Raw genomic sequence first — 12,852 nt, forward strand, 5'->3', positions numbered from 1 at the left:
TCCTCTTGCCTGAGGTGGTCTGTCAGCCACCCCTGCTGTAGGAAGGTGACATGCTTTCCGCGCGGGAGGCCTCTGCCAACACTGCCCGGCTGCTCTCAGTGGGGATTAACGTCTGGCTTTGCCCGTTGACAGAGGCTATTTTTGTTCTGAAACCTTGTCAGCCTATCTTTTTCTACTGATAGAACTGTTCCTACTCTCTACCCCATATTAACTCCCAACTTTCAGTTTTTACCACTTTCCCCTATATTGAATTTTAACCCCTTGCTGTTTTTGCTTTTATTTTGGAAATTTTCCAACCTATAGAAAGTTGAAATAAGCTGCAGTGACCACCTCATGCTTTCCCTTGGATTCACTGATTATTAAAATATTAACTCCATTTGCTTTCTCTCAGTACACATGACACTTTAATTTGCTGAAGCATTTGATAGGCACGCAGACATCATGACATTCCACCTCTGGGTATTTAAGCAGCATCTCTGAAGAATAAGGCCATTTATACCTTAGTGCAACAGTGTTACCTCACTTAAGAAAATTAATATCAATTCAGTAATATCATCTAATATACAGACCAAAATATCTTCTGGAACTATTCTTTCCAATCAGTAATCCTTCTTGTAAGCCTTGTATTTTTTAAGTGCCCTTTTAACTTTTCTGTTGTTGCTAGTGTTGGCTTTTCTCTCTCACCGTCAAGAAAAGTAATCTCCTCCCACATGCTTTTAGTCTTAATTTTCATTATGACCCCTACTCTTACCTTCCCTTCCCGCTATGAGTCTTGTCTTGTTCCATGTCGGGGGTTCTCAGACTCGAGGAGATAAACCCCCTTCACATGACTTACACAAAAGGATTTGGCTCATGTAACGAGAAAATCCAGAATGTCAGACAGACCTCGGCCGCTGCGGGTGTTCAGGTCACGTCAGGTGCCTTCCCCTCCGACTCCTGCCTCTGCTTTGTTCTCTGTTGACTTAGCTTCCACCAGACGAGCAACCCCAGGGGAAAGAGAATGGTTTTCTTCCGGGAGTTCCAGAATAAGAATGCCACACAGGGCTCTTACTGTCTTCTTACCCTGCCCTCCGCAGACACACGAGCGTGACCACCTTAGAATCTGAAACGTGTTAGTTTGGCTTCCCTTCCTCAAGTCTGGGGCTGTCAGATGAATGCTCCAGACTCTGGGAAGCAGCAGCTCTGGCAGACCACCCCGCAGGATTTGAACCTCTTGCTGGGTGCTAGGTGAATCACTTGGAAAGGACTTTGTCTAGGGCTCCAGCCTCAGGTGAAGAGTGGGTGCCTCTTCAGGGTGCTCTCTCTGCGAGGGACTTGCTCTAAATGCTCTGCTGGCGAGTCCTGTCACCTCAGCCCCTTCATTGAGTCTTTCCCTGGCCCGGCGCTGGGTCAGAAGCTGTGTGGGCATTATATCGTCACCACTCCACCACAGCCCTCTCGTCAGCCCCACCTTACCCATCAGAGGAAACTTACACTTGGAGAAGTCTTAGCCAAGGTCCTATGCCTGTCAGTGACTGGGGCTGCGATTCAGAACCCGGGTGAGCCTGACACCAGTCTGTGTGCTCTTAGATGCTCTCCTTAGTGAGAATTTAGGAAAGAACTCGACTACTGTTTTTGTTTTGCTTTCGTACTTTTACTTCTTTTCTTTCCCTGGTTTAGCTATGTCTTAAGGGAACTAACTAGTGTTTGTGAGTTGTCTTTAAAACTTTGGTGGGGAGGGTATACCTCAATGGTAGACTCCATGCCTAGCATACATGAAGTCCTGGGTTCGTTCTCAGTACCTCCATGAGAAAATAAGTAAAATTAATTACCTCCCCCATTAAAAAACAAAACAAACAAAAAACTTTAACCTTGACATTTCTTACTTGGCTACCATTTTTTAAAAATTGACAGTAACGCATGCACTTGATAAGAGTAATTTCAAGTGGTGGGTAGGTCTCAGCTCTCCTAGCTTTCCCACCCCAGCCCTGTTCTGTCCCTGCAGGAAGTAGAAGTCACTTTAGGCTTAAGCAGTAAGAGGCCATCCCACGAGCAGAGGGTCGTTATTCCCCCTTACATCCCTTACCAGAGGGAAGGGGAATCTGCAATGGGAACTCAGCAGCAGGAGGGAGCCAGCCCGGGGGAAGCACTTTGCAAATCCACTGCAGCCCCAGGTTTCCAGCCTGGTATTTTTCTTGCGTTCTTGCTCATTGTCTGTCATCTGCTTGGGTATCCCACAAACAAACCCAGCATGTCTCAAACTGAAATTATATCCCTCTTCAGTCTGATCCTCCCCGCTCCTTCCTTCAGACAGCAGCTCACCCAGCACCAGCAGCCCAAGCCCTAAACTTGGGAGATCCTCCGTCATCTGACCCAGTCCCACCCGTCTCTATCCCAGCCTCCAAGCCTGCACCTTTCTCTTGGGTTCTTCTCATAACCACCAGGCTCATCCCCTTCAGTTTACTCTTTGCATGGCCGCCGGCCATTGAGCTCAAGTGTATCTGTCAGTCCTGCAGAAAATCCTGTCGCTCCTACTGCTGACAAGTTCCTCACCAGATGGTAGGTGCTTTTCTGTGATCTGATCCTGGCCATAGCTTTAACCACAGGCCACCCCACCTGTGAGCTCACACTCTAGCCGTAGCCCAGACTGAGGTCCCACCTCCCATTTGTGCCCTCTTGCTGGAGCCCATCTCCCGTGCCTGCCGCAGGGCTGACCCCAGCAGCCTCGGACTCCTCCGCTCAGGCTTCCCGGCCTGGGCTCGCCTTGCCTAAGAGTCAGCTTCTCAGCATCTGCTGAACTACTCCCAGTCTTCCCAGACTTTTAGTACTTTTTTTCATTTACTGTACAATATGTGGTATTTATAATTTCAAAAATACGATTAACAGAAATAAGCCAATATAATTCTATCATGTGGTGGTAATCGTTAATATTTTTGTATGTGTTTTATAGAAATGGAATCAGTACTGTTTATAATCTATTTTCGCTTTAAACACCAATCTTGCATTGTGTAAAATTGTTTCAATTTAACCAATCCCATGTTGTTGGATATCCAATGGTATGCCATCAATATACTTTTTGTTAATATGTATCATGTTCAATTTTCTTTTTATTTTGACAAATTTCTAACAGAATAGTTGAAAGAATAACACAATGAACAGGGGTATACTGGTCACCAGTTGTTATATTTTGCTACTGTTTCTCTTTTTTCTCTGAACCATCTGAAAGTCAGCTGCAGACATCTTGATGCTTGCCTAAGTGTTAAGTATCTCCTGACAATAAGGTTAGTTTAACCACTGCATAACACTGTTATTATATCTAAGAAATTTAACATTGTCTTATCACCTGTATACAGTCCAGTGGTCCTCAAAATGTTTTTTCCTCCCCAGTCCTTTCAAGCTTCACATTTCCCATTAAGCTGGCATGTCTCTGGTCTCCTTTGATTCGTACCTTGTCCTTTTTGTCCCGTGTCATTGATTTATTGAAGTCCCACGTCTGGATTTGTTCCCTCCTGATCAGATTCACGTTAAACGATTCTAGCAGGAACACCTCAGAGGTGGCATGTGCTGCTCATTCATCCGTCAGGAGCAGCAGTTTTGGCTGTTTTCGGTGATGCTGCGTGGGAAGCGTCACGTGGATTTTAACCGACTCCCTTCCCGGTTGGGAGCTTCCTGCCAGCAGAGACACTGTTTATCTTTGTGTCTCGAGGCCCCCACCTGGGAGAGCGTTCCACACGTGGTGGGCACGTCGTCGTTGCACTGGGAGAATGAGTGCCCTGGCTGTTTGGGAGGCAGGGTGCAGAGAGTGATGTGGCTGAGCTGGAGATGGGGCCGGAAGCAGGTCGCGACAGGCCTCCCAGCCACCCTCCCACAAAGGGACCTGCTACAGCAGACACAGATCCTCGGAGGCATTTACGGGAGTCCATTAAATGCTACATACACTGAATCCCGTTTATTCTAATTCACATACTTTGGAATGCTCCCTACTTACAGTGGCACACAGGGCTCTCAGAGAACATTCCAGCAAGTTTTTAGAGGAGAAAGGCCTTTGCTATATTGTTTGAACACCCAGATCCCAAATAGCATTATCAACGAATTGTGTGTGTGATTCAGTGAATTTTTTTCCTTCGTTGTGGCTCCTCTGGGACTTACAGCAGCTGCAGAAGGATGTGAATGGGCCATTTCACTGCAGGTGTGTGGTTAAGATGTTAGCAAAGCAATCACTTTAGTGGCAGGACTGCTAGACTTTGTGATCTTAGGCAGCAACAAATGCGGTTTCTGGCAAAATGTGTAGCTGCCATGGGGGTTAAAATAGTCAGAAGACCATTTACTCCAGGTGTTTAAATTATGGTACATTCCAGTCAAAGGAGCCACATGCAGACCGTTTTGTTTCCTGTTGGATCTCTAGTGCCCAATAAGCACTCAAACTATTTGTTGAACAAAATGTAGTTGTGAGAAAGAATGAGGCAGCTCCTTAGGCTCCACTTTGGCGGTTTCCCAAGACTGTCTTGCTGAGTATTACAAAAAATAGAAGGTGCTGTGTAACAGGGATTGCTTATCACTGAAAAAGGAGGGAAGTACGCTGCCTACTACGTCTGCAATTCTAGTGCCACACGGAAGGATCACTGGGTCCCCTGCAGGGAGGGGAAACAGCGCAGTGAGGCTGAGTCCCAGACCTGACTGTGGGTCCTGCCCCCTCATCCCTCAGCCATGAGGTCCTCTGCCAGCTGAGGGTCACTCAGCCGCCCCTCCGCCTTTAAGATGCTACTTTGTACTTACTGACAAGACCTTGGTCTCCTCTCTCCCACAGACTAGAACTTTCAGTAAAAGTAGGGCAACTGTTTGTTTTATGATAGGTCTCTCAAATTAAATCTCAACAAGGGCGAGGCAGCTGCCTACATCAGCTCCAGAGGGCTGACGCGGTGCTGGGAGAGAGAGGGGCAGAGGTAGCACTCACTGATGCATGTCGCTGATGTGTCACAGGGAAACTTCCAGGAGAAAAGAGAGCCTTGTAGTCTCCAAAATTATTAAATTCCATCACTTTAGAAAGAGATCCTTAGGACAGGGATGGGAAATTAGTCTCACACACTGGTGTCGGCTGATACATGGGATAATCAATAAACTAATGCAGGCACAAAATTTTTTGAGGCAAAAAGTCCTTTTATCACTAATACATTCATTCCTCATACTGAAGGTAATGGGAGACAAACTTATTTCAAGTACCCTGCTGAAAAAGTTACATTTTTGATATGCATGATACCAATGGCAAATCAGACAAATCTTTAAAAATACTAAGCAATGTCAATATAAAAGCACTTTACTGACATAATTTAAAAAACAAGACAGCAGAACTGTTGGTTTTACAGATTTATTTTCAAAGGGCAAAAACACTTAAGACAACTTAAATACAAGTCTGAACAGAATCCCTCTGTCAAAGTCAGCAGTGCTGCAGAAATGCGTTCTCACTTGCAGACGCTTGCCAGCATCTTCCGAGTCTTCTCTCAGGAAAGAAAAGGGCTCTGGCAAAGACAAAAGTTCAGTGTTTCTCTCCACTGTTACTGCCTTTAAGTGATGATCTCTGAGGTGCTAAGTCCAGGGTAACTAGAGTTATAGACACTAATACAACATTTTATCTTGAAAGTCTGATCACCTACTTACTCTGCCGCCTAGGGAACAGCTCCTCTACATCAAGCACTGAACTGAGTGACTCTCACACACTATTCAATTTTACCTTCACAAAAGCCCCAGGTAGGTCCTCTCATCCCCATTTTACACATGAGGAAACTGAGGCTTACAGAGGCTCAGCAGCCTGCCCAAGATCACCAGGCTTGCCGAACGTGGCAGAGCCGAGAATCAACGCAGGTGTCTGGTGCTGGAGTCATCTTCTTACCCGTGAGGCCTCTCCTGCCTAATTAAGGGCCAGGCCATCTCAGCCTCCTGGACAGCAGGCGGGGCAGGCCTTGGGTGGGTAACTTGCGGAGGCAGAGGTCTCTGCGTCTGGGTTACCCTGCTCAGTTTTTGTGCAAGGAGGGCTGACAATCAAGAGTCCTGTCCAGGAATGAACTGCTGTCAACAGCTCTGGAGGAGAAAGGTGATCACTAGGGCTGGTCCCCGTGGAGTGGCAGATACCCAGAAGGTGCCTGCATCTTATAACCAGTGAAAATCTGTCAGGTACTTCCATTTTTCGATTTCTCCCCAAGACTTTCTTTATCAAAGAGAGATAAATTCTATGGGAGAACATAATTGCATTAAGTCAAATTATTTACCTGTTATTTTATTCATATACATCTTTCTTATCTGCAATGTAATCTACAATTTCTTGTGGGCACATTAACTTCTCCGCATCTATATCAGGAATTTCAAACCCTAAAAATAAAATTTATGACAATGTGTGAGTGTAGAAAAAGCAAATCCTTTAGAACTGAAAGCATCTAACACTTTGGCAACACCCACAAGCACAGCAAAAATTTCCAGCAACCTTGACCCTCATTTAAGTTGTAAGCATGTTCCTGACAATGTATTTCTTAGATGTAATTCACATAATAGAAAATTCCCCCCATTTAAAGTGCAAAATTCAGTGGTTTTTAGTATATTGACAAGGTTGTGCAACCATCATCGTGATCTAATTCTAAAGCATTTTCACTACCCCAAAAAGAAACCCTGTACCCATCCTACCCCTAATCGACACCCTCCCTCTCGTTAGCAGGGTCCCCGAGGAATTTTAACTAAATTCTGCTCTGTAGGATGGAACAGAAGTCCCTTGGCTTCCACTTAGGCAATTCATCCCCAGAATGGGCCGTGGGACCTTATCAAGGTCTCACTTGCACAACTAACCGGCCCAGACAAGGGTAACTAGGAGCGTGCACGGGAGGTGCTGCAGGGAACCAGGGCGTGTGTACAAGTGTGTGCAGGCGCGCATCCTGCCCTCAGCACACCCAGTACTTCTCCAGCGCCGACATTTGGGCCTAGCTCATGGGGGCGCCGAGGTGTCTTCAGCTTCGCCACAGGTGAGGCTCTGCCCGTCATCTCAGAGCCCCACCCTGAGAACCTCAGTTCACACCCTCCTAGGCCTTTCCTGGTCACTCAGCCCAGTGCCACACCAGGTGTTCTGCCAGACCCACAGTAAGTGCTTTCCAAGTAAGTGCCCTGTGCCTAATACTCACTTCACCTGATGGTAAGCAGGTGTGTGTGGGGGGGGGGTCACTACTATTTCAAACCCCAATTCAGACTCCCAGCATTTCTTTGCATTTAAATCAAGAACCACAATATGCATATCCAAGCCTCCGCCTGTGTGTGTTACCAAATTCGTCCTCCATGGCCATGATAATCTCCACTTGGTCCAAACTGTCTAAGCCCAGGTCTTTCATAAAATGGGAATTTACCGAGAGCTGCAAGGAAAGAACATTAAAGAAAATTCAGTCCATGAGAGCATTTGCTTCTCAAAATAACTGAATGGTACACTGTCACTTAATAATTATATAGATCTTTTTTAAATATAAAGAAGCCATATTTTATTTTATTTTATTTATTTATTTTTTTAATTTGAAGAGTTTATTTGAGCGAAGGTCAGCTGGAATTGGGGAGAGCCAACCCAGGAGCCTAAAGAAGCCATATTTTAAACATAAAGAGCCGTAACTAACATACATTTAACCTGTGCCAGGATATATTGTGGGGTGCTTCTGTGTCAACTTATTCAACCTGATTTTGAACTGGTTAACAATATACATAAAGCTAATGATGGATTCACCATATATTTCACAAAGACCTTTGATCACTGTTCTGAATGACATCTGAGAGTCTGTGCGGCTTTTCTTGCTGCCTGACCGACAGCTAGGATACCACACCTTGGAAGTGACATCCTCTCCCCCAAGAATAGCACACAGTGTCTGTTATCACTCTGGCTTTAATTCAGACCTCCAGATCACCAGGAAGAATTCTTCAAAAACCGCATCAGAATCTAACCTACCAACACCACAGATTCAGGTATTAAAGGAGTTTTTTAAGGTACCACTGTGAGAAAAACTCCAAGAGTGAAGTTAAAGCAGAACAGCGTTTACAGTATGCTACCATTCGTGTTTCTTAAAAACCATGGGAGATTGGGGGGAGGGGGTATAGCTCCGCGCTACAGCATGTGCTTAGCATGCACGAGGTCCTGGGTTCAATCCCCAGTCCCTCCATTAAAAAAGGGGTGGGGGTGGTGGGAGATACAGGTCACAGTACATATAATATACATACACTGAGAATCTCTGGTAAGATACAAAGTCAGGTCCACTGGCACCTTCCAGAAGGGGAAATGGGAGCCTGGGAGCAGGGGTGACTGTTTACTGATTTTGTACCATATGATTAAATACTCATTTAAAGAAAAAACATTTAAGCCACATCAATTACCTTTTCTGGGTCAATCTTGTCATAAAGTTTCAAGACGTAAAGAACACGGTCCTTGATTCCTTCTAGTGTCAAAGGGGGCGCGTCGCTATACTGGCGGCATAGCTGCGTCACTCCACCTGGAACCTAGAGCGAGGGCAGGAGGGAAGCATCACTGTTGAGCCCAAAATGCCTCGAAATAAAGGCACTGGCCTATAGACATCTTTTACAGAGCTTTCAGGGATTTAGCGAACCCACCTCATCTGATTCTAACTGGCCTTTAGAATGCACTGAGGCCTCATGCTGGGTAGTGTCAGAAGCCCGAGCAGTTCAACAGCATAAAAACGGACCTCCTTCCCCACTGAGCCACGAGTGGCCCCTTCTCGCCTCTATTCAGCCCTCAGGCTTTGGATATTTGTCCTGCTCAGTGAAACTGCCACTAAAATCATCGAGGGTCTGCAGAAGAGCCCAAGGCTTGTCATGGCATCTCGAGCAGCCTGCTGCCTCTCTAAGGCACTGCCACCTTTAATACCTGAATCAAAATTACCCATGCAAAGAGCTGTCAGAGTAAACGAGCAACTCACACGGAGAACCATCCACCGGAAGGGTCTAATCTGGCCCCAGCAGTCATTACCCTGACTCTGGCCAGGACAAACGAAGCCAGCTACCAACCCACAGAGGATGAGGGTGCCCGAAAGTCATTACATTCTGATCTATTTCCCTTCCAAGTGGGCTTGCCTTGTTGCCACCAACTAAATCTTTGCCACAATGGAGTAATATCTCAAATCGCTCTGCTCTTAGCCCCCTGGGTATTCAACTAGGTATTAGGGTCTTGCCTAGATTCCTTCACTGAATCTGCAAGGGGCTCTGAGTCACAGTCAGCGGACTGAGCGCCGTGGAAGGCACCACGCACAAGAGGAGAAAACGAGACCGCTGTCTGGCACTTCTGCTCACTGTGAAGTCCCCAGCCTGAACTGGTTTGTTCACCTTCTAAAGTTGATTTCGAGCCTGAAGTTTGGAGTTCTTAGGGCATTTCCCCATAGAAACTGGGTTTTTTTTTGTTGGGGTTGAGGCCCCTGAGAGTCACAATGGTTTATGAAAAATCATAGTAAGAAACACTGCCAAATGAACCACGTCAGTATACACCATGTGTAAGAAATGTTTGTCTTGCAAAAAAATTCAGGTATTGAAATCAGGTTTAACTAGCACGCTAAAGAGATTAGATGAATATTCTAAAGAGTATGTCTGGGGACTTTCAGAGTTTAGAGCACTTGTTCTTTTTTGTCTAAACTTATGGTCTCCCTTCCCTTGTGACAACAGCATGGGTTAGGGAGACCTCTGCTCTGGGAACATCACCAGGCCTACTTATCAACAAGGACCAGGAGAGGTTTCCAAGGCACAAATAAAAGTGAAGCAGCAGAAAAGACTAAAGAGATAGAGTGAGAAGACATGAGATACCAGTGGTAACAGAAAAGAAATCTGAGGTGGGAGGATCTGACAGAGGCCGCTGTGTGCGTATCAAGAAGTGGTAGGAGGTGGAATTATTGCTGAGAACTGGGTGAAAGAAAGGGGAGGCTGCCATGTACATGGCGCCCAAGGGAGAGGAAGAGGCTGGTGAGGGCATGTCCGTAGGTAGCTATGCAAGTGGCCCACTAGGTCCCAGCACAGTCCCCTCAGCAGCACTGCCATGTGACTATAGGAGGTGGGCACGCGGTGACTGAATGAGATTAAAGGGGCTCCACCTGGAGACCACATGCCGGTCTAAATGGGTGGCTGTGGCAGGCTCAGCAGGAGGCAGGAAGGTGATGAGCACTCAGACCCTGGAACCAAGTACCCCAGCACTAGCTCTTTCTTACTAGCTGTCTGGCCTTCAGCAAGTTATTTAACCTTTTTATTTCTCAGTTTCCTCATCTGTAAAATGGGCACAAACAACAGTACTAAACTTACAGGACTGATGTGAGGCATCAATGAGATAACATAAGGGGCTCAGAACACTGCCTGGCACAGACTCGGTAAGTGCTATTTTGGGCTGTCTGGTAGGATCAGGATGACAATTACCTGCGAGTCTGAGAGTTTGGCAGTGGTGTAGCCCCAAAGTACTTGATCTGACTCCTCCCCTCTCATGCCTTCACTTCCGGGCTCTTTACTGGTTTCTCATCATTATGTCAGGCTATAATACTGCCCCAAGCACTTCACAGATGTCATCTCCTTTAGAGCTAATAATAAGCCCGTTTTACAGATAAGGAAACTGAGAACGGTTAGGTATCTCACACCAGGTCTCCCAGAATGGCCTCCTGGAAGGTCTTACTGCCTCCCTCCTGCAGGATCTCAGCCATTTAAAAAAAAAAAAAAAAGATAAGAGTATGGACAAGCACTTGTGAAAAGTACCCACAACAGCCAACATTGTTTGTTTATTGTTTTTCCTCAACATCTACACTTGACAATTATATGCAACATAAATCACCTCCCACAGATTTCAGAGAAGGCACTGTTTGCAGGACTAGTAGAAATAAACCTGACACATTTACGTTAACATCCATCTTACTTCCACTGGGGTTCATCTCTGACTAAGGGAAACTCAGAGGAGCCTAGGTGGGTTTAAAGACCATCCCTACAAACTGCTCCCTGGACAGCTCCACCAGGTAGCAGACATCTCAGCCTCACTTTGGAAATAAATTCCTCCAAATCACTCGCTCCATTCCTTCTCCAGCTCTAGCTGGAAACCTCAGAGCCAGCCTCCACTCTTCCTATTCCCTCACCATCATGTTTATTGGGTCAGCCAGCCTGGCTGACTGGGAGGAAAGGTCTCAAATATTCCTTCAGCAAATCTCATTTAATGTTCACTCCCTGTGACCCAGGCAGAGAACATCCACATTCTTCAGTGAGGCACAATGCACCCTTCACCATATGCCTGCCGTCTTCCCATCTCAACTCAGATCTCTCCCTTCCAAAGGCACCCTGAGGGTCAACCCTAAGAGTTGGGCTCCTCTCGGCCTCTGCATGTACCATTACATCCAGCCACGACTGCTTGAGCAACTGCTGCCTTCAACACTGGGGGGTTAGTTAAGTCCTCTTCTTGCTTCTGTACTGTACACGCACCTGTCCTCAGTGTCTTTCTCTATTACGTGCCTGTCTCAGCAGCCTTCGAACTTCACCTTCTGTACCAAGCACTGTGCAGTGGGCTGGAACCACAAAGATAAATAAGCCATGACCTCTACCCTCAGAGAAGCCTATGGTCCAAGCGGAAAAGACCAATCCAAACAGATCGTTTTAGTTGTAATAAAAATGTGGCAAAAGCCATGTCAGAGGGATCTGTAGGCTGCTTCACTAACAAAAGTTGTCATTTGATCCTTGAGAGGCAGGGAAGGTGGAGCTACCAGACTTGCATTTAGCCAGGAGACAGGGACAGATTTTTCCACGAGGGAAGGACAGGCCAAGAAAAGGTAACGAGATGTGAAAGTGTAGTGTGTTGTGTGGGAAGAAATCAGTCCATGGTGCAGATTAAAGACCAAGGTGGTGGAACACCGACATGGGCTCTGAGTCTGCAGATTTGTAGATTTCTCTTACTGGGGACTGAATGATGTGGGCAGATCACAGCTCCAAATCCATCACCACTATGCCTGTCAGTCTGGTTCCAGTCCCAGGAGCAGGTGAGCTTTCCCTGCAGAAATGCTTTGTCTTCATCTGGGTGCTGTGCCCCACCGAACTCTGGGAATTCTTTTTGTGCTCTGGCTCCCAGACAGTTTATAGTCACGGCTGTCTGGGTCAAGTATAAGACTTCAAGTCTCCATTTTAGGCCACTCCCTTGTTTTTCATACCCTCTATTTTATATTGTTATATTTTCTACTCAGGAAAGCTGCCTTAGCTCTAGAGACTAGTAACCCGATTTTAAGGTTCAGACTGACGTTTAGCGAGATTACAAGACTTGTCCAAAGTTTCGCTAAGTGGCAGCCAGCATTCGAACCCAGGCGTGTTTAACTGGAAGGTCTGTGCTCTTGCTCGTCATCACCAGGTCACCCAGGTCCCGGCAGGGGTCAACCGAGCACCGTTGGGCGATGGGATGGGGAGCGAGCAAGTGTCCCCGGTCACCCCTGCCCACAGTAGCCGCGACCCCGCTGCCTGGCCCCTCCCCCTCCCCCCGAGTGGGCCCGCCGCCTGACCCCTGCCAAGCCCCAACAAAGTCACCGCGAGTCACCTGCGCGAACACCAAGGCCGGCTGCGGAGCCCCAGGCCTGGTCCGGGACCCCGCGGGGAACAGGGTGGTGCTGAGCGCCCGGGCGGCGGCCAGCGTAGGAAGCCTGGGCAGTGGCGCGAAGGCCGCGGGCAGTCGGCGGACACAGGCGCAAAGGACACGAGCCGCCATGGCTACGCCGACCCAGGATGCACTGCGCAGAGCCCACCGGTCCAGTATCCGCTCGAGCTCGGCGCCCGCGACGCACAGAGCGGCTCTGCCGGGTGCTGCCGGCGGTGGCGGCCCCCGGCGGCTCCTGGAGGCGCTGCGTCTTCGGAGCG

The 12,852-nt window shown here is 47.3% G+C and overlaps 1 protein-coding gene across 1 annotated transcript; it reads right to left on the reverse strand.

Annotated features, from left to right (window-relative positions):
- Positions 1 to 5,328: 5,328 nt before the first annotated feature.
- On the reverse strand, positions 5,329 to 12,761 carry NDUFAB1 (NADH:ubiquinone oxidoreductase subunit AB1). The gene is made up of 5 exons (XM_031433054.1): positions 12,536 to 12,761; positions 8,365 to 8,487; positions 7,277 to 7,364; positions 6,243 to 6,342; positions 5,329 to 5,495 (listed from the first exon to the last, which is right to left on the reverse strand). The coding sequence occupies exons 1-4, from the start codon at positions 12,701 to 12,703 to the stop codon at positions 6,251 to 6,253; spliced, it is 471 nt and encodes a 156-aa protein (XP_031288914.1). The 5' UTR covers positions 12,704 to 12,761; the 3' UTR covers positions 5,329 to 5,495; positions 6,243 to 6,250.
- Between the last annotated feature and the right edge of the window lie 91 nt (positions 12,762 to 12,852).

The sequence above is a fragment of the Camelus dromedarius genome, chromosome 24 (assembly GCF_036321535.1).
Source record: "Camelus dromedarius isolate mCamDro1 chromosome 24, mCamDro1.pat, whole genome shotgun sequence".
Classification (NCBI taxonomy): domain Eukaryota; kingdom Metazoa; phylum Chordata; class Mammalia; order Artiodactyla; family Camelidae; genus Camelus; species Camelus dromedarius.